Raw genomic sequence first — 20,945 nt, 5'->3', positions numbered from 1 at the left:
GACACACAAAGCTGGACTAAGCAGATTCAGATATGCAGGCTTCTCTTATCACTGGAGACAGAGCTTTTGGGGGGAAATTCCAAGGTCAGGACGGATGGACCTGCTCATTTCTCTGGGTTTTCAAATTTTCCAGGCTTAACTCCAGTTCCTCCCAATTTTGCATTGCTTTTTTTTTTAAGACTGCATAAAAATTCACCCACATTTACATTTGCATTTTCCTAATATGCACATTTTTGGGGAGCAAGGCATACATATTTTTGCAAGCCATTTCTCCTAATTAGAATGCATTCACCATTAGGCACATTTAAGTGCTTTCCTATTCCCAAATAGATGCTCTTGCATACAGAGTTTGGGGTTGGAGAAAAGCATTGCAAAAGTCCAAACTTTCCAAGGACAGCTGTTGTTTAGATTCCCCTACTGGATCTGGAAGCGTGAGTGAAAATGCAAACTAAGCCAATCTCCCCTCCATCCTCATTTCAAAGCCAGAAGTGGAAATAGTATAAGAAGAAGAAAATCTTCCTAATCACTTGACTTGTCCACATCAAATGTTATTCTGTCTTCGGGGCACAGAAATGTCACGGCTGTGGGTTTGAGCCTCACGTTGGGCAAAAGAGTCCGGCAATACAACGAGTTGGGCTAGATCACTCTCTTCCAACTCAAAAATTCTACGATTTTATGAAATACTCGGAGAGTCCCTGTTCCTTGAAAGGGAGTTTCAGAGATGAGGGGCCCAAACTGAAAAGGTCCTGTTGCCCATAACCACCCACCTTCTTCCAGATGTGGAATGGCAGGGGGAGAGAGATGGAGCAGGGACAGAGTCTGATCTCAATGGTGAGAAGTGTTCTTGAAGGAGCAGGCAAATTTCTAGAGATCCTTTTCACAAGCCATACGTAGAGGAATCTGTGCACATACACAACCCCACAGACTGCGATCTTAGGCAACTCACAGTTCGAGCCTTATCTGGGCATTCAAACACCACCAGTGGAAGTGTGGGGAGGGTGTAGGGGGTGCCCCTTATGTCTCCACCTTTTGTGTCAGCCCATTCCTCCTTCTTAAGTGGGAAGGACTGAAGGTGGTTTCTGAGAGCTTTGGGATGAACGATAGCCTTGCTATACGTCTGGGAAATCCCCAACATGTCCTGTTTTGGGGGGCCTACATGCCCATTCAGGGGTGGGGATGGAGATTTTTATAATTGTAAGCAAATGTCCAGCTCAGGCTCTGTTTAGGGCTCAGAGGTAGCCTGAAAAAAGCTCAGCAACTTTGTTCATCTGGAAATATGAATGCACTTAAAACCTTCGGCGCGACCAGGTGTTCAGAGGCTTCAAATCACAATCAGCTGAGTGCTGCAAGAACTAAGGTACCCAGGCTATTGGCTGCCAGGTGTTTTGGACGACAACTCCCATCATTCCTGGTTATCGGCAGTGGCTGATGGGACTCACAGTCCACAACATCTGGAGGCAAGCCCTGTGTTAGAAGCCCCATTCCTGTTTAGCACGCCAAGGTCTCCTCTGGGCCCAGGGACAATTTGGGACAGGGCTCACACCCTGCTGCCTTCTTCATGTGTTCACTTTGACCACATTACGCATTATGTGGACCTCGAAATTTGTGTGCCTGGTGCTTCCTACCCGGCAGCCATGGCTGGCAGATGTTGTTGGACTCTGACTCCATCCCCAGACAGCATAGCCAATGGTCAGAGATGAGAACCTAAGAAGATCCTGTTTGATCAGGGCAATGGCCCATCTAGTCCAGCCTCCTGTTCTCACAGTGGCCAACCAGATGCCTGTGGGAAACCTGTGAGCAGGTTCTGAGTACAAGACCACTCTCCTCTCCCTGCGATCCAGAAGCATTAATCCTCCAGCTGCGGAGGCAGGGCATAGCCATTATGGCCCGAAGCAATCAATAGCCCTCTCTGCCACGAATTTGCCCAGTCCACTTTTCAAGTCGTCCAAGCTGGTGACCACCCCTGTCTCCTGCAGGAATGAGTTCCATAGTTTAACTATGAGCTGCATGTAAAAGTGAAGTCTTTTATCTACCCAGGAGCTTATTCTGGAACTCAGAGGAACTTATTCTGAGCAGAAGTTAGATTTTTCCAGGGGGGGGGGGGTTCTCCTCCAGGGCAGGGGACCTGCTGAAAGAAGGCAGCGTGGGCAGAGCAGCATGCCTCTGCACTCAGAGAAGACAAAAGTCTCGGCCTGCCTCAACCTCCCTCAGCGCCATCATTCATGATCGCTGCTGCCATACCCTCTTGTTGTTGTTCGAGCTCCATGCTGGATGTGTCTCTCTCTCTCTCTCTCTCTCTCTCCCCACAGCTTCTGTTTCCAGCTGCTAATGATGAACATCAAGGCTGCCAGGCTGTGCAGAGAGCTTGCGAAAGAATCCTGCCTCTAATTACGGGAGAATTAGCGAGCAGACAGTTACTGTTTAGCGCTAATGAACAGATACATTAAGGAAGGCGTCGTGCCCGGGCTGGGAGCCTCAGCTCGACGCATAATAAGGCCGAGCCGAGCAGAAACACGCAGGGGGAGCAAAGGCAGAGCGGGAGGTTTCCCCGTCTTCCTCTCTCTCTCCCCCCACCCGCCTCCATTGCTACCCTCCCTGCCACCCCTTCCCTCCCGCCAAGGTGCGAATGTTCACAGTTGCTGCAATAAAGTCGCAACCACGTTGCTTAATTACAAGGGGTGAGATCTGAGCATGCAAGAGGCAGGCCTGACAGCTCGCCTGCTCTGGCAGCTCACAGAGGCAGCCCCAACAAGCGAGGGGAATTCAGGAGCACGTCAGAAGTTCGGCCTTTTGCAAATCCCAACATGCACTGACCAGACACCTCCACATATTGCTTTCAACTAAGTCCTACTCAGAGTAGACCCACTGAGGGAAAATAGACCTGACTCATATCTATTAATTTTAATGAGCCTAGTGGTCCGATTTTGTATATAGTCTTAAGGCTTCGATCCTAACGCCACTTACCTGGGAGTAAGCCCCACTGAATTCAATAGGGCTGACTTCAGAGCAGACAAGGGGTTAGGATTGTGCTGCAAATGTCAGGATCAGAATTTAAGGTATCCCCGAGATTACACACTTCCCAAATGTTCCAAGAGGGTTCTCCAATTTTTATTTTTAAATTACCAAAATGTGGTTGAGTGGTAATGGTGATAGACTGCTCTGCAGGTGTCAGTTCACAACCCACCTTTGCCAGCATGGTGTTTTTGAGAGAAAGTGTAGTGTAGTGGTTAGGGTGTTGGGTTAGGCTCTGGGAGACCAGGGTTCAAATCCCCACTGAGCCATGAAACTCACTGGGTGAGCTTGAACAAGGCACAGTCTTTCAGCCAAACCTACCTCACAGGGTGGTTGTGAGGATAAAACGGGGAGGAAGTGAATCATATATGCTGCCTTGAGCTCCTTAGGGGTTAAGTTAGGATATAAATGGAACAAATAAATGTGTTTTGAGAGGAAATAGGTTTTAAAGAACGTATTTGAATACTTATTCAATTGCAATTTCTCTCTCTCTCTCTCTCTCTCTCTCTCTCTCACACACACACACACATCAGGTTAATGCAGAAGTGAGTCAGAATGACTACTGCTGAAACCTATGTGAAAGTGGGGCTGTATGAGATGCTATTCCTGCTCCAAGTAGATCTACTGAAATTAATGGCTGTGATTGATTTAGGTCAATTAATTTCAATGGGTCTACACTTTGTGGAAGTTAGTTGGATGCTGGGCAGGGCTTGCCAAGAGTTGTGGACAATCCAAACGTCTCAGGAGAAATTCAAGTGAGGAGAACTTTGTAACCATTCCTAAACATTTATACAAACCAGCATAGTGTCATTTCTCCCTGAGAATCCCATCTTTCCTGGGGGGAAATAAGCTTCAAACGGACAAGATGTTAGTCCTCAAGATTGTGGGGGGGAAATGCCTCCTTGGTTTGGCCAGCCTCTACGCTACACCAAAGTGTGTGTTTTCTTGAAGCGTGGAAATCTATCGCCTGAATAACTGTTGTCAGTATATACAAAATGCACGGTCGATTCAGATGTTACAATTAGGATTCTGCACACCTACCAAGCCATGCTATGTAAACAGAGGTGTGGGCAGTGCCAGATTTACATATAAGCTAAACAAGCTATAGCTTAGGGCCCCACTCTCTTGGGGGCCCCCAAAAAATCTAAAGGAACAAACCTGGATGTACATTTCCAAAATATAAGATAAAAAAACAAATAAAATAAAACCTTCATACAGCAACAGTGTTTTGTGTTGTGTAGGATCCTATGATGTAAGTAATGGGCCCTGCCTGCTAGCCTGCTCCCTAAAATATCACTATTAATATACTTCTTAATTGTATTTCACTATTAATATACTTCTTCTTAATTGTATTTCAGTTCAACAATTACTTTGATAAAATACATATTTTGTTATGTGCAAATGGCTTTATTAAGGCCATAAATTACCGTATAGCATATATTCAACACAATAAACAGTGACAATTTGTTGTTGACAAAGGACAGCTGGACCTATAAAGGGGCCCCATTTACCTTCAGTAGCTTAGGGCCTCATCAAACCTAAATTCGGCCCTGGGTGTGGGCCTCTAATGGCCAGTCCGAAGGAGCTGACTTTGTGTCTCGTTAAGGGAGATGAAGAAGACCCCAGAAGATGCTATTTTCTCAGTGGCAGAGTTTTAAAAATGCCCACCTCCGCGGGGAGCTGGCAGAAAGGAGGAAACTAGAGGTGGCGTTTTCTGCAAATCCCAGTGCCTAATTTATATGCACAGATTTCCCCCTCACACACACACACTAATTTCCATCTCGCTCCTTGATCTTGACAAAAAAACAACCCCATTTCCACACACACACATACCCATAATATTACACCCTTATTATGTATGTATACATTCAAGGTTTCTTAAACGAACCAGCACATAAACAGATACACTCAATGAGGCGTATAACTTTATAATCAAACACATATGTATTAATGTTTATAGAATTATGCTGCAGTAATACAGTGGACGTGGTTATTTTAAATGTGTTGGGTTGTAGCTTACTCGGAGAGACAATGCCCCTGTGATTCTGGACAAATAGAAACAATAGAGAATGTGCTTCTCCAGTGCCTATATTATAGAGACATTCATATTAGCCTCATCTCCCCACTGCTCCATAAGTACTCAGGGCACACAGGACAATTCTATACCTCCCTGCTACAACATACAATTTTGCCAGATTCTGCATAGCAGCGCTCAAAATCCGTTGGATGACAATCTGTGCCACAAACTAGATTTAATGCATACTCCTATCAGAATGCTCTGTAAATTGATAGCTATAGTCTTTTATATACGGTACCAACCTTTTCTGCTCTTCCACATCCGTTTAATGCTCCTAACGCTTCTTTTCGATTATTTCAGCTTCTTTTCGATTCTTATAGTCTTTTATATATAACCTGTTTTAATAATTTTTAGCTTTCCAAAAAGGTTTTACAGATATTAAATGATTGTACCTCACCCTAATTATGCTGATCTATGACTGTAGTAAAGATTTGATTTGATTACTTAGATGCATTGAAATCAATGGGTCTACCCTGCATAGGACTGGCGTTGGCTTGTACCCAGTGCTAATCCTGCACACAGTAAGACCTATTGCGGTTAATGAACATTCCTAACTTGGGTTTGTTAATCTTAATGGGTCTATTATGGGGTATCATTTTGCATATAGTTAGTCAGACCTTTAAAAAACAAAGTAGGATTAAAAACCCAGCAATCTGAGTGCTCACTCGCAAGAAGCGCTTCAAGGCAGTCAAAGCTCGGTTGGGTCAGATAAAGCCATTGAAAACTGTTTCGTCCTTTGAGTATAGAAAGTATAGAAAAGTATAGAAAGTAGAATAGTTGGGTATTACCTTGGACCAAATGTTTTGATTATTTTTCTATATATAGCTGACAAAATAATAATAATAAAAACAAGAAGAAGGAACCTGGCATTGGAGTGGAACAGATCCTTACCAGCTTGGTTGGTGGTGATGTTGACAGAGGCGAACTGAGGCGAGAAGGGGCTCTGGTCAGTGACGCCGTTCACCGCCTGTATCTCAAAAGTATACTGGGTGTGGGCCAGCAGGTCGCTGATGTAGACGCGTTGCTCGGCCAGGCCAAGCTGGCGTGGTGCGAACTGGACGTTGTCCCCGCACCGGGTGCATGCCCCCCGGCCCGAACCGCAGCTCTTGCAAATGATGTTGTAGACCAGGTCCTCGCGGCCCCCTGAGTCCCGGGGCGGACTCCACTCCAGCATAAGGGAGGTCTCGTTCACGCTGGAAATGACGGCCTGTGGGGCTGATGGGATTGCTGCGGGAAGGGAGGAAATGGGGAGGTAAGATGGTGCAGGACAGCAGGGACTTTCAGGGCTGCCAGAACTTTCCTAAGGCTACAGCCATTACAGGCTCTGTTTTGCATCCCAAATGTTTCGCTCTGGCTGGAGTGTTTCTTCCACTCTGATACTGTTTGCCTGGATGGAGGATACAGAGGCAGGGGTGTGTGTGTATGTGTGTGTGTGTGTGTGTGTGTGTGTGTGTGTGTAAGCAGCTTATTGGATAAAAGTAGCATTTACACTCATTGCTTCCTGGCATCTCTGGGTAGGCCGGTGAAAGCCTCATGACCAAAACCCTGGAAGCTGCCACCGATACTGAGATAGATGGACCAATAGTCTATGCCAGGGGTCAGCAAACTTTTTCAGCAAGGGGGCCAGTCCACTGTTCCTCAGACCTTGTGGGTGGCAAGACTATATTTGAGGGGGGGGATGAACAAATTCCTATGCCCCACAAATAACCCAGAGATGCATTTTAAATACAAGGACACATTCTACTCATGTAAAAACACACTGATTCCTGGACCGTCCGTGAGCCAGATTTAGAAGGCGACTGGGCCAGACCTGGCCCCTGGGCCTTAGTTTGCCTACCCGTGGTCTATGCCCACAGGACCCTGAAGGATGAGGTATACCACCCTTCTAGACTTGCCCCCTCCCCTTTGTGGGCAACTTACTGGTGCATGGCATGTCCAGCGGATCGGAGTCTGAGCGGTAGTAGTTGTTGCGGCAGACACAATTCGTGGCTCCTTCTGACGTGGTCCGGCTGTTGATGGGGCAGTGGACGCAGCCCTCGTCTCCCTGGCTGGCTTTGAACGTCCCTGAGGGGCATCCTGAAAAAGGAAAAAGGGGGTGGGGAGAATCCTATTAAAAGCAATGAAAATACAGGGAGGTTTGGAAATGGGTGAGGGATGGATGGATCTTCCAGTTTCGATTTCTCTCAGATTCTCTACTTCTAAATCTTCCATTCAGTTCACCACATTTTGGCAGAAATTTGCATTTAGACAAAAAAAATGCCATGAAAACACATCAGCATTCTAGTTGAAATTTCTCCTAACAAACAGTTCTGCCTAATATGCACAATTTTGCAAGGCTTTTTGTATGACATTTCCCCAAAATATATTCATTTTTGAACACACTCTTCACTGGGAGAGCTGCACTGCAAAATTCAGAGAAAGAATCTTGAAGGATATTCACGATTTCGTTCACGTTTTGGTTTGAAAGTTGCCAGTGATTTAGTTTCACATTAAAATGCAAACGGAAGTGAAATTCTCTCCCGTCCCATCGTGGGCCTTGGGGGTGGGGCATTTACATGCTCAGGAAACCCACTTCTCTGAAATGGCAACATTGCTTGCTGATATAGTCCGAAAGATTTATAAACTGCTTAATCTAAGGAGCACACCCTATAAAATTATAGGTAAAGCACAGCTAAAAATTGACAGACTATTAAACAGCCAATGTAAACTGGTTAATATTGAAATAATAATCTGCACAACTTTTAAAACAAATATACGCAACTAAATTCCTGAAATAACAATAATAAATTAATAGTTTTCAGCATGCATCTGACATGGCATTGTGCAGGTGCCTGTTTCATGTCCAGAGGCAAGGAGTTCTAAAGTACAGGTAAAGGTAAAGGTAAAGGACCCCTGGATGGTTAAGTCCAGTCAAAGGCAACTATGGGGCTGTGGCGCTTATCTCACTTTCAGGCCAAGAGAGCCGGCATTTGCCCACAGACAGCTTTCTGGGTCATGTGGCCAGCATGACTAAACCGCTTCTGGTGCAATGGAACATCGTGACAGAAAGCAGAGCACACAGAAATGCCATTTACCTTTCCACCACAGCAGTACCTATTTATCTCCTTGCAGTGGTCTGTTCTCGAACCGCTAGGTTTGCAGGATCTTGGACAGAGCAACAGGAGCTCACCCATCGCCGGGATTCAAACCACTGACCTTCTGATCAGCAAGCCCAAGAGGCTCAGTGGTTTAGACCACAGTGCCACCTGTGTCCCTAAAAGTACAGGTGCTTGCATACTAAAAGATGGAGTCCTTGCAAATGTGAAATGAACACAATGCAACGCTTGGAAAAGCACCAGTTCTGGGGTGCAAATTGGGTAATCTTTGGGAATATGGCACCCTGGGAGAGGCCACAATTCAGTGCCCCCAAATGGATCTTCTTAATTATGGATCTTCTCAATTTGGCACCCTCCTGGCTCAGTGCCCTGTGCGGGGGAGCCGCCTTCACCGCCCTAAATCCAGCCCTGCAAATAGGCATGGGTAGGACAAAGCAATCTGCTAAGGAAACTGATCCTAAGCTGAATGCATCACTTTCTCAAGCTGCAAGCCTCTTTGGTTTCAAATCCCAGATTTATGTGTGTTTTGAGTCTGCATGCTTCAGACCCCCATATTTCTGAACTGGAGTGCCCTGACAGATCCTAGAACTGCCCATTCTTCTCTCTCTGTCTCAACTGCCCCCCCCCCCCGCTATTTTGTCTGGGGAAAGAGTTCCTTCTGTGTAATCCGAAGCATCGCTCATTCCCTTGACAATAGAGGCAGCTCCAGTAAAAGCTATCACCTTACCTCTTTTGTATCTCTCTCAGTTCCCCCACCCTATTTGCAGAAAGACCTCCTACCACAATCCCATCCTTCAAATATCCAAGATTTAGGATGGAGCTCACAGCAACCCCTCCTCTAATTCTTGTGGCAGCAGCAGCTGGGAGGTAAAATTGAGATTCTTAAGTCACCAGCCCCCTCCCTCCACAAACTCCAGGCTGTTCCAGAGCAAAGGACCCATCCTAAGGCACGGGAGCTGTGGGCTTTGTCTCTCCTGAAACAGCTGCAAATCCAGCCCTCTCCTTTTGCTCTAGTCTCCGTGGAGTTGGAGGGACATAGCTCAGCGGAAAAGCATTTGCTTTGCAAGAAGAAGGTCCCCAGTTCAATTCTACCCCCCACCACCCCGCATCTCCAGGTAAAGGCTGGGGGAGACACCTGCCTAAAAATTCAGACAGCTGCTGCCAGTCAGTGTAGAAAATATTGAGTTAGATGGACCAATGGTCTGACTGGGTATAAAACAGATTCTGATGTTCCTCTGTGTTTGTGTATGTTTTAGGGCTGGCGATATATCATCCAAAACCAGTTTCAAGTCCATATCATGATACTGGTTTCATAATTTTTGACCTGACAATATACTGAGAATCATGATGGTGGTTCCCTCGCTGCGAGAAGTGAGGTTACAGGGAACCAGGCAGAGGGCCTCTCAGTGGAATCCCCTCCCATCAGATGTCAAGGCAATAAACAACTATTTTAGTTTTAAAAGACAACTGAAGGCGGCCCTCTTTAGGGAAGTTTTTAATGTCTGGTGCTATATTATTTTTAATATTCGGTTGGAAGCCACCCAGAGTCACTGGGGAAACCCAGCCACATGGGCGGGGTATAAATAAATTATTATTATTATTATTATTATTATTATTATTATTATGTGTGTGTGTCTGTGTGTGCTATGCAAAAATCACAATGTTGGGGGAACCATGAAGCCAGACAATGCCTCTAACATAGCTCCATCGTTATTGCAGACACAATGCTTAGATGGTGGTATATCCCAAAGTTGAAAACCAGATACTGCCCAGCCCAAGTATGCTTGTGTGTGTGAAGGGGGGGGGACTCTTTTAGCTCACTATGGATCCTGCCAGTTTACATAGCTACAGTCAGGGGTGTAGTGTGGGATGTGCCAGGGACTTTGACCCTGGGTGCACCATTTTTGAGAGGGCGCAAACCAGGTCTGGCCTGGTCTCCTGTCCAGCCGCCATGGGCTGCATTGGCTGGCCGGGCTCCCCCCCCCCCCCCATGTGGGTGGGTAGGTGGCTCGATACAGCCCCACTTTGCTCCAGTGGTGGTAGTGTCAGTCTGGAGGCACTGAAGAAGAGGGCAGGCTGTGATGTCTTGCAGGAGCAAATTCCACTGTATAACTATGCACCATGTGAGGAAGTATTTTCTTTTGTCTGTCTTGAAACAGTCAATATTCTAAAAAAAACCAGAGGCTTTTTTTATTAGGAATTGTAGGTGCTGATATTCCAAGGGAGAAGAAAAGACTTTTGATGTATACAATGACAGCCGCACAGATGCTATTAGCATGCCTACCAGAGAAGAATTGCAAGTTAAACTGATGGACTATGCCGAAATGGCAAAACTGACCGGAAAGCTCGGGAACCAAGAAGACCAAAACGTCTACAAAGAATGGGGGAAATTTATAATTTATCTTGGAGACCACTGTAAGCAAATGAAAATGTTAGCAGGATTGCAACAACACTTGTCATGTAGCAAGAATTGTGGAGATAATGGAGTTATGTTAAATATGGACTATTGAAAAGGATGCAGTAGAAAAGGTTTAATAATAGCACTCACGAAAGGGAAGGTGGGAAGTTCAGAGATTCAGAGGAATCTTTAAATGTGGATGTGTATGGCTGTATTGTTATAATTTAATATTTGTAAAACCAAATAAAAATTTAAAGAAAGAAAGAAAGAAAGAAAGAAAGAAAGAAAGAAAGAAAGAAAGAAAGAAAGAAACTGGATGACCCCAAGTTCTTCTTCTCTAAGGTAAGGAGGAAAAGTTTTCTTTCTCTATTCCGTGCATGATTTTATATGCCTCCACCCCGTTCCCTCCTTGGTTGCCTTTTCCCTAAACTGAAACACATTTCCTCCTAAGGCGGCTGCTCCACCCCTTGATCATTTTAGTCGTCTTTTTTTTTTTTTTTTTACCCTTTCCCATATCCACAATATCCTTTTTTGATGTGAGGTGACCAGGGTAGTACACTGTGTTCCAATTGCGGTGGCACCACAAATTTGTATAAACAACAACAACATACAGGGAGGCCAAGGGATCCTTCCAGTTTCCAGTATTTGTGGCTATGGTGGATCCCGCCTCTGAAGCCACGTGGGCTAAGTGGGGTCCTGTGAAATCTCAGAATCCAGCGGGTGATTGAGTGAGAGGTCATATGACCCTGCGAGACTCCCCCTCCTTTCCTACAACCCATCTATTCGGGATGACATCTCCATGACTCATTCCAAAAGACCTTGCCCAAGAATGTCTAATTACTGAGGAGGAGGAAGAAGGGCGGTGGTAATGGTGGAAGCCACATTCTGGATCCAAATCAACCAGAACCACCAACAACAAAAAAGATCCTTATGAGAAGTGGTGTTCCATCCTTTGATCTCAACATAAATCTTAAGGCTCCCATTGTGGAAAATTGAAGGGCAAGGATTAGGGTGGATTTTCTAATACTGAGCTTAACCATCTACCCACCTGGTTTGCCAGGTACAGGGAACTCCTAGGGACCAAGGTCCCTTTGCTCCCAACGCCAATAAAATATTTGAGGAGGCTGGGGGTCCCCAAAGTTGATGGGCACTGCCATTCAAATGGTGTGTCTTGCGATCAGTTATGTGGGGCGGTGCTTGTCACGGCTAAAAATTGGCCGCTGTTTCTTTAATGCTAAAAGAACTATGTCAGCATGAGTCAGCGGCTTACAATGACTCATGCAACCTTTCACCTAATTGTACCTGTATAGACAGAGTGGTCAATGTTAGTGTTGGGTGTGGGTTGGTTGGTTGGTTAGAGAAAACTGGTAGTGTTGATGTGTGTACAGTTGTTCGGTCGTTTTGCAGATAAAGACTTTTAAGAATAAAAGCAGAAAATACTCTGCAAGGACACTCCTTTTGTAGACTCTTTTATGTTGACAAGGGTCCGAGGACCAGGCTGAGGAGACAAAGGAAGTGAGGACCTTTGCTTTTTCCAAACACTGACAGGGCTTAACTGGACACCCCCCCCCCCAGTATTGGCACCCCTGGTTATTACGTTAGCTTAACTTGTTGTAACCCTGCTGCATCTGACCAATGGCCCACCCAGTCCAGATCCTGTTCTCACAGTTGCCTGTGGCAATTTCTTTGGCTTGTTTTTCTCCTGTGATCGGATGAGGCACTACTGTCAAACAGGTTTGCAGAGCCCAGATAAGGTTGCATTCTTCATGTTTTACTTATCTCTACCATTAAGTTGTTGTTTCTTCTTCTTCTTCTTCTTCTTCTTCTTCTTCTTCTTCTTCTTCTTCTTCTTCTTCAGCTTTCCCAGGAAATGCTTGTGACCATTTGGGCTGACAGCCCAAAAGCTACTGGTCCCAGTTCAAGCTGCTGATACTGGTGTGCAAAGCCCTACACAGGATTGTCTCACCCCTAATACATTGTGTACTGTGGGCGAGGGTCTCATTTCCAGTGCTTCCAGCAGAGGTGTCACATGCTGCCAGCAGTTTGGCACTGAGAACTTTGCACCAGCTCCTGCTTCTGGGCCAAATTCAAGTCCCTGGTTATGTCCTGCTGGTGAGAAGAGTGAGGAATGGGAAGGAGAGCTGGTTTTCATATATGCTTTCTTGAGAGAAGGAGTGAGAGGGAATGACTGTCTCCTGGGCAGCGTCAACATGCCTTTGGAGATGAGCTTCAACATACTCATAGGAAACTCAGCTAGCCTATATGGGTTTTTTTTGCAGGAACTACTTGGCTATAGAACTGCATTGCAAAACTAAGACAAGTGCAAATTCTGAACATTGACTGAGCCTCGGTTCACACATTGTTTCTGAAAGTGCAGAGGAGATAGGTTCGTCTTTAAACTCAAACTGAATTTAATTTCTTCACCATCTCTACTGTGGTGGGTGGGACATCTACAGACATGAAGGGAGCTGCATTAAGCATAAGCACATTTAAAAAATAATTGTTTCAAGATTTTAACATTATTATTAGGTTTTATTGGTGGCTTTGGCTGTTTTAAACATTGATGCTTTGCTAATTTATATGAACGATATATGTCCCATCAAATAATTTTCCCAGGGCAGCTTCTATTTCAAGTCCTGCCTTGTGGATCTAGGTTGCCAACTGACTGGGGTGCTGGGGCAGGAATGAAACTGATCTGGCCTGCTCTTCAGCCAAATATTTTTGGAACTCCCTCTCTGCTGGTCCTGCCAGCGCAGCCACAGTGTCAAACTGAAGAAACTGGCAGCAAGTGTCCTATCATGCATGGCATGGGAAGAGTGGACAGAGAAAAGCTTTTCTCCCCCTCTGATAACACTAGAACCTATTAACATTCTGTGAAGCTGAATGTTGGGAAGTTCAGGACAAAAGAAAGGAAGGATTCCTTTGTGCAATGCATAGTCAAACTATGGAACTATCAAATTAAGGGCTTTTCCTTCAGCTATCCAGAAAGGCCATTTTAGGAAGACACCGTACGAGGAGAGGAAATGCAGACCTTCTAAGTGTCCCTATTTTCCAGAAACATCCCTGATTTACAGAAGCTGACCCGATTTCTGATTTGATCCCAGAATGTCTCGCTTTTCCTTAGGATGTCCCTATTTTCAACGGAGAAATGTTGGAGGGATCTAGTTATCTGACTTCCAAGCCATCTGAACTCAGCCCTGTATAGGGAAGTTTTTTTTTAATGTTTAATGTTTTATTATGTTGTATACATGTTGGAAGCCACCCAGAGTGGCAACCCAGTCAGATGGGTGGGGTACAAATAGCAAAGTTCTTCTTATAATTATGGAATAGAATGTCCCTGTTTTCGTCAGAGAAATTTTGGAGGCTATGGAAATGTCCATGTGGCTCTGGGCAACTGGAAACAACAGAACATGCAGTTTTTCACTGCCAATTCCATACAGACATAGGAGCTAGGTTCACCCTGCCTATACAGTAGTACCTCGGGTTACATACGCTTTAGGTTACAGACTCCGCTAACCAAGAAATAGTACCTCGGGTTAAGAACTTTGCTTCAGGATGAGAACATAAATCGTGCTCCAGCGGCACAGTGGTAGCAGGAGGCCCCATTAGCTAAAGTGGTGCTTCAGGTTAAGAACAGTTTCAGGTTAAGAACAGACCTCCAGAACAAATTAAGTACTTAACCCGAGGTACCACTGTACTATACAAATTCCCAGGATGTACATAAAAACTCTGTATCTCCCTACTACTCCAAGATGAAAACTCAAATGTCACATACTCAGCTGCTAGATTTTGCGCTGCCATGATGGACATCTGTCAAAGGATGGTTTGACAGCAGGACCTGTGCTGCTTCACGCTCCCTCCCCTATAGCCGCTTTTAGCTGCTTGTCTTTTGTTTCTGTTTTAAATTGATGTGAGTTATAATCACTTTTAACTATTAGCTTTTATCTCTTTCCTCTTTAAGTCTCACGTGCTTTATTTCATTCGCATGTTTTTATCTTATGCTGGTCTGCGACCGTAATAAAGTTTGATGGTGATAAAGGTCTGTGCCAGCAGGGGTGGGGAGTGAGGAAGAAGCAACTCCCAGTATCTCTTTAGCATTTGGTTAGAAACCTAAGAATCCCAGCTGCCTGTTCAAATGAGAAATGAATCTCCTAGCTCTCATGATTATTATTGCCGACAGCAAGCCCATATGCTGAATCAGAGGTGGCAAACCTTTTCCAGCCTAAGTGTAGCATTCAACATCTGGAAAGCCTTCTGAGGGCCGCATGGCAGTGATGGGCAGGGGCAGAAGTAGGCAGATGAGGGTTTTTTTTAACCTTTGTACAGTAGGCTTGTTTCTACAGACATTCCTACCCCTCTCTCTGTCTGGCAGCCAGGACAGGGGAAAAGCATGAGCTCAAAGCTGCATGGCTTAGGAGGCTGCATGGCCTGAAGAGAGTCTTAAGGGCCAAGTGGAAAGGTTTGGAGGGCCTCCTTTGGCCTGCATGCCCAAGGTTCCCCACCCTGGCATTAAATCAAAACACAAATCAAACAGAAAAATCGGGTGCTGTTCCCAGATTTCCTGCTGCATCCCCCACCTGCCCTTCTTCATTTTTTAAAAAACAACTTTACTTATAATGTTGCTGGACATGCTTCAAATTGCAGCGCCAAGGATATCCTGCCCAGCCACAATATGCTCAGACCTAAATTTGCATCTATACATATAACCCAGCACCTGCAAAACAGTGTGCCTATACATGCTTATGGGATGGTGGCCTGCATTTTTCTAAGTGTCCAGTGATGAATTTGCAGCCAAATCCCAAAGTTAATGTCTGGCATAGAAGCAACTTACTGAGAATCACTTTCACTGACTCTCAGCCGTTACTATAGATCATGTTCTCTACAGCAAACCTTTGGCTCAACCACTGTGCTAACATCCTTTTTCATGTGGCTGATTCTTCTCTGTCTGTCTGTCTGTCTGTCTGTCTGTCTGTCTCTCTCTCTCTCTCTCTCTCTCTCTCACACACACACACACACACACACACACACTGCACACATGATTTGTAGTATCCTTTGAAAGCAGAATTTTGGAAGAAGAGCAAATTATGTAAGATATATGCATGACTGGTGGTTTAAAAAAAAAAAATTTCTGGACACATATACAGTGGTACCTTGGGTTTCATATGCTTCAGGTTACAGACGCTTCAGGTTACAGACTCCGCTAACCCAGAAATAGTACCTCAGGTTAAGAACTTTGCTTCAGGATGAGAACAGAAATCGTGCTCTGGCGGCACAGCGGCAGTGGGAGGCCCCATTAGTTAAAGTGGTGCTTCAGGTTAAGAACAGTTTCAGGTTAAGAACAGACCTCCGGAACGAATTGATATACTTAACCCGAGGTACCACTGTAATGTCATGGTTGTTGTCGCAACTGTTAGTAAAGTCACTTAAATAATACAGATGGAGTCCAGAAAGAAATTAAATCCTGATCACACTTTAACGAGGAAAACTGAACCAAAACTGAACCAAAACAGTGTAAAATTTGAGGAGGATGGAACAGAGAGGTTTTGTCTTTCTTATGTCAGGCGTTGTACATAGCAGGGAGACATTCAACCAAACAAAAAATGGGAAAACTCCCTCAGAACTACGCAGCCAATCAGGGCACATGCTATCTCAGCAAACATCATGCTGCTCCATCTGGTTGCTAAGCAACACCTCCTCCACCACCCTCTTAGGGTGAGTTGACCTATTGATAGCAGAGCTCACCCTTTCATTATAAACTGAATGATCCTTCTAACTGCTCCCCCCCCCCCTTTGCATGGAGAAGAGAAACTTGAAGCTTGATGAAGCTCTGAGGTCAAGGTCTGGCTCATGAGCCAGAAAACAACAGCGAGAAACCTTTCTTTCATATACCCAGATTTTAAGCAATAGCTTTCAAGTCAGGCCCTTTCCCATCATTTCTGAAGAGCTTTCCACATTTGCGGTTATGAATTCCAGAAGCAGAGCATCACGCTGGCTCCGTGGACCACATGGGCTGCGGTTGGGTCCCTGCCATGTGGCTCATGCTTTGCTGTGCGCTCCCCACATCTGTGCAGCTGCGCTGTGGCTCCAAATCCTCCATTTTTATCCAATGGAGCCTGGAACAGGCGTGGTGGGGGAAGGGGCAGGAGAGAGAAGAAGCTCCTCATCATTATATGTTCCAGGTTCCATCATTATATGTTCCTGACTGTTCCAGTCAGGGTTTCAAGGAAGCCAATGAGGAGAAGAGTGCAAAGCAAGGGATTCTTTCCCAAAGCCTCCTGAGAGGTTGGGCAGGTTCCTTCTCATCCCTCAAGAGGAGCTACTCTGCTCTTTAGAATACAGTGGTACCTCAGGTTAAGTACTTAATTCGTTCCGGAGGTCCGTTCCTAACCTGAAACTGTTCTTAACCTGAAGCACCACTTTAGCTAATGGGGCCTCCTGCTGCTGCTGCGCCACCGGAGCATGATTTCTGTTCTCATCCTGAAGCAAAGTTCTTAACCTGAAGTACTATTTCTGGGTTAGCGGAGTCTGTAACCTGAAGCATATGTAACCTGAAGTGTTTGTAACCCGAGGTACCACTGTATATCTATGGGTGAATCAATCAATTTCATTATGTATGTGTGCATGCAAATTTTATTTTCAGTTTATCAGTCTTACACCATACAAGCAACAAATAAAATATTCCCTTCAACTCCCCTCCTCCCTTTTGTGGTTCCTTCTGTTGAGAAGCATCTCCTATCTAACTCCATTTTCTATTTACTTCTTTACTTTTCCTCAATCAATAACCTTGAATTTTAGATTAATCCTGCTAATGGGTTTAATTGTTAACAATGGTTTTTTCAAATAAATGACACATTTCCCCCCATTCTATCTTAAAAGAATTTCAGTTTCTCACCGTTTCTTTCTTTTCCCAATCTTAAATTCAACCCTCCATGTTTCTGCATCATCATCATCATCATCATTATTATTATTTTAAAAAACAAAACCCTGTAAGTTTTCCTGTGAAAACCCCTCGGCATTTTAGTGTGAATTCCTCCTGACACATTTTTTAATGCAACTTTTCCAATAGACACATTTTGGCAAAGCGCATTTCCTCTAATGCTTATATTTTCCCTAATATAACACATTTCTGTATGTTATTTTCACTCATCATGGAATCAAAGTGTCAAGTAGGAAAGGACTCTAAGGGCCATCTAGTCCAACCCCGATTCCGGAGACAGGGGATAATTCCTGGCCAGCTGCTCTCCAGAAGGAATCCCCACGTCTTGTGAGTTTGTGGGGCTTTGTATGAACTGTTCCTTAAAAGCCTGCATCTATTTCCTGGGCCTGGCCACTATTAAGCAGAGACCAAAGTCAGAGAAGGGAGTGGGAGACATCAAAGTGGAGCTGATGAAAAGCTGGATCTCTCCCCCCCCTCCGCACTCGCCAGACTATATCATAAACCCTTCTTGATTTAACTAGTGTTAAAACAAAGATAATCTTATCTCGGGGGGCTTTCTAAAAGAGAGAAGCACGGCCTTTAAAAGGATTGTAAACCTGACAGCATGCCACCCCCGGAGACTAAGAGCGGTTTGGATCTAAAAGGAAAAATGAGTAATTTCACAGAGGAAAGGGCCCTTGCTAGGAGTCTGCCCCGAGACAAGGCCGAGTTAAGAGGATGAAGATGGAGAGAAAGAGAGTCTGCAATGGAGCAACATGGTGTCAGGAATCAAAAACAATTTTTCTCCAGCTGTCCTAATTTAACCCATCTTCTTCCTGGCACCTTTTCTTCTTTTGCCCTTTTGCTTTGTCTTTTGGCATTGGGGATTGATGCCCACTGGGGCTGGCAGGGCAGAAGGCAGGGGAGGTCAACAGTAGGTGCCAGCTCAGGCCACATGCAAACCACACATGTGAAGTGCACAGATGCCACTTTAAACCATCAAGGTCTTCCAGACCCTCCAAGTGTCCCTATTTTCCAGGGATGTCCCTGATTTAGAGAATCCCAGTTTCTGATTTGATCCCAGAATGTCCCACTTTTCCTTAGGATGTCCCTATTTTCATTGGAGAAATGCTGGAGGGTACGAAGTTATCTGACCCCTGAGCGGTCTGATGGCAATCCTGTATATCAGGGGTGGCCAGCTCCCAAAAGACTGTGATCTACTCACAGAAATAAATACGAAAGCTCATACCAAGAACTAACTTAGTTGGTCTTTAAGGTGCTACTGGAAGGAATTTTTTTATTTTGTTTTGACTTAACTTCATCTTCCATTCTGCAGGTTGTGCAACAATGGAGGGCGGGGCTGTATTCTCTTTTACCAATACTAAGGAAATAGACCCAGCAATTGACTGCGGTCTACCAAAACCTCCTGGGGATCTACCAGTAGATTGTGATTGACCTGCTGGGCATCCCTGCTGTATACCGAAGGGGAAAATATATATATATAATGTTTAATGTTCTATTATGTTTTTATATATGTTGGAAGCTGTCCAGCGTGGCTGGGGCAAGCCTGTAAGATGTGTGGGATATAAATAGTAAAATTATCATTATGGAATTTGACATCCCTATTTTAATCGGAGAAATGTTGGAGGGTATGGGCTTCCCCCAACGAATTCTGGAAGTTGTAGTTCATGACTGGTGTTGTGGGTTGTTAGGAGGCCCCAACTCCCCTCCAAGATCCACAATTCCTAGAGTGGTCTAGCAGTCATAGAATCATAGAAGTGTACAGTTGGAGGGGTCCACGAGGGTCATCTAGTCCAACCCCCTGCAATGCAGGAATATTTTGCCTCATGTGGGGCTCAAACCCATGACCCTGAGATGAAGAGTCTCATGCTCTACCAACCGAGCTATCTCAGCAGACGACCCCCAAGCATAATTTAGCTGGATACAACCCTATGTTCCCGTGATCACTAACTTTGCAGCTTTCCTGGCTTTCGCTCTGAGTCACTCTGCTGCATTCAGGGATAAGTGCACTAGATCAAACTTTTCCATGAGCCCTTCAGGACTGACTCACCTCACAGCAATCCACATGGCTTATCTCTATGGCACAAGAAACTTGCTTTAAAGGGAAGGGGAAAGGAACATAACATAATAACCTTCTGGGACCTTCTGCACTGAAAGCATATGCTCTGCCACTGAGCTATGATCCCAGACCCTCCAAGTGTCCCTATTTTCCAGGGACAGTCCTGGATTTACAGAAGCTGTCCCAGTTTCTGATTGGATCCTGGAACATTCTGCTTTTCCTAGGATGTCCCTATTTTCATCCAAGAGTAGGGAGTCATCCAACCCCAAGCCATCTGAAGGAAGTCCTGTATAGGGAAGTTTAATTTTTTTAATTTTTTTTTGTGTGTGGTCTAAACCAGTGTTTCCCAACCTTTGGTCTCCAGCTGTTTTTGGACTACAACTCCCATGATCCCTAGCTAGCAAGATCAATGGTCAGGGATGATGGGAATTGTAGTCTGAAAACAGCTGGAGACCAAAGGTTGGGAAACACTGGTCTAAACCACTGAGCCTAGGGCTTGCCAATTGGAAGGTCGGCGGTTCGAATCCCCGTGATGGGGTGAGCTCCCGTTGCTCTGTCCCTGCTCCTGCCAACCTAGCAGTTTAAAAGCACAAAGTGCAAGTAGATAAATAGGTACTGCTCCAGCTGGAAGGTAAACGACGTTTCCATGCACTGCTCTGGTTTCGCCAGACACAGCTTAGTCATGCTGGCCACATGACCCAGAAAGTCTGTCTGTGGACAAACGCCGGCTCCCTCGGCCAGTAAATCAAGATGAGCACCACAACCCCAGAGTCGTTTGCAACTGGACTTAACTGTCAGTGGTCCTTTACCTTTTTTATATATGTTGTAAGCTGCCCAGACTGGCTGGGGCAACCCAGTCAGATGGGAGTATTATTATTATTATTATTATTATTATTATTATTATACCTCGGGTCACATATGCTTCAGGTTACATACGCTTCAGGTTACAGACTCCGCTAACCCAGAAATAGTGTTTCAGGTTAAGAACTTTGCTTCAGAATGAGAACAAAAATCATGCTCCGGCAGCGTGGCGGCAGCGGGAGGCCCCATTAGCTAAAGTGGTGCTTCAGGTTAAGAACAGTTTCAGGTTAAGTACGGACCTCCGGAACGAATTAAGTACTTAACCCAAAGTACCACTGTATTATTATTGACACCCCTATTTTCATCAGGGTATGTGGTCCTTCCCCAAACTGAACTTCATTAACTGAGTGTCCCAGGACAGAATGTACACATCTGGAACCCTGGTTTGAGGACGCAGCTTGTGGGGAAAGAGGACTTATAGAGTGGTCAATGACGCATTGCCAAAACCAAGGAAATGCATCATAAAAATAGGGGGCAAAAGAGGACAGGTATCTGCGTAAAATTAG

General features: G+C 45.1%; 1 protein-coding gene across 11 annotated transcripts in view; it reads right to left on the bottom strand.

The window, feature by feature from the left end:
• EPHB2 (EPH receptor B2) overlaps window positions 1-20,945 on the bottom strand; it is a 112,412-nt gene that overhangs the window by 31,632 nt on the left and 59,835 nt on the right. For all 11 annotated transcript variants that reach the window (XM_081870854.1, XM_081870858.1, XM_081870860.1 and 8 more), the window contains exons 4-5: window positions 7,010-7,165; window positions 5,981-6,316 (exon numbers count right to left, since the gene is read on the bottom strand). In XM_081870854.1, coding sequence (XP_081726980.1) covers window positions 5,981-6,316; window positions 7,010-7,165 — 492 coding nt within the window. The remainder of the gene's footprint in view (window positions 1-5,980; window positions 6,317-7,009; window positions 7,166-20,945) is intronic.

Source organism: Podarcis erhardii (assembly GCF_964252035.2).
Source record: "Podarcis erhardii genome assembly, chromosome: 7".
In the NCBI taxonomy this organism is placed as follows: Eukaryota; Metazoa; Chordata; class Lepidosauria; order Squamata; family Lacertidae; genus Podarcis; species Podarcis erhardii.
Note: the sequence above shows the minus strand (reverse complement) of the source record. Positions and strands in the feature narration are given on the sequence as shown.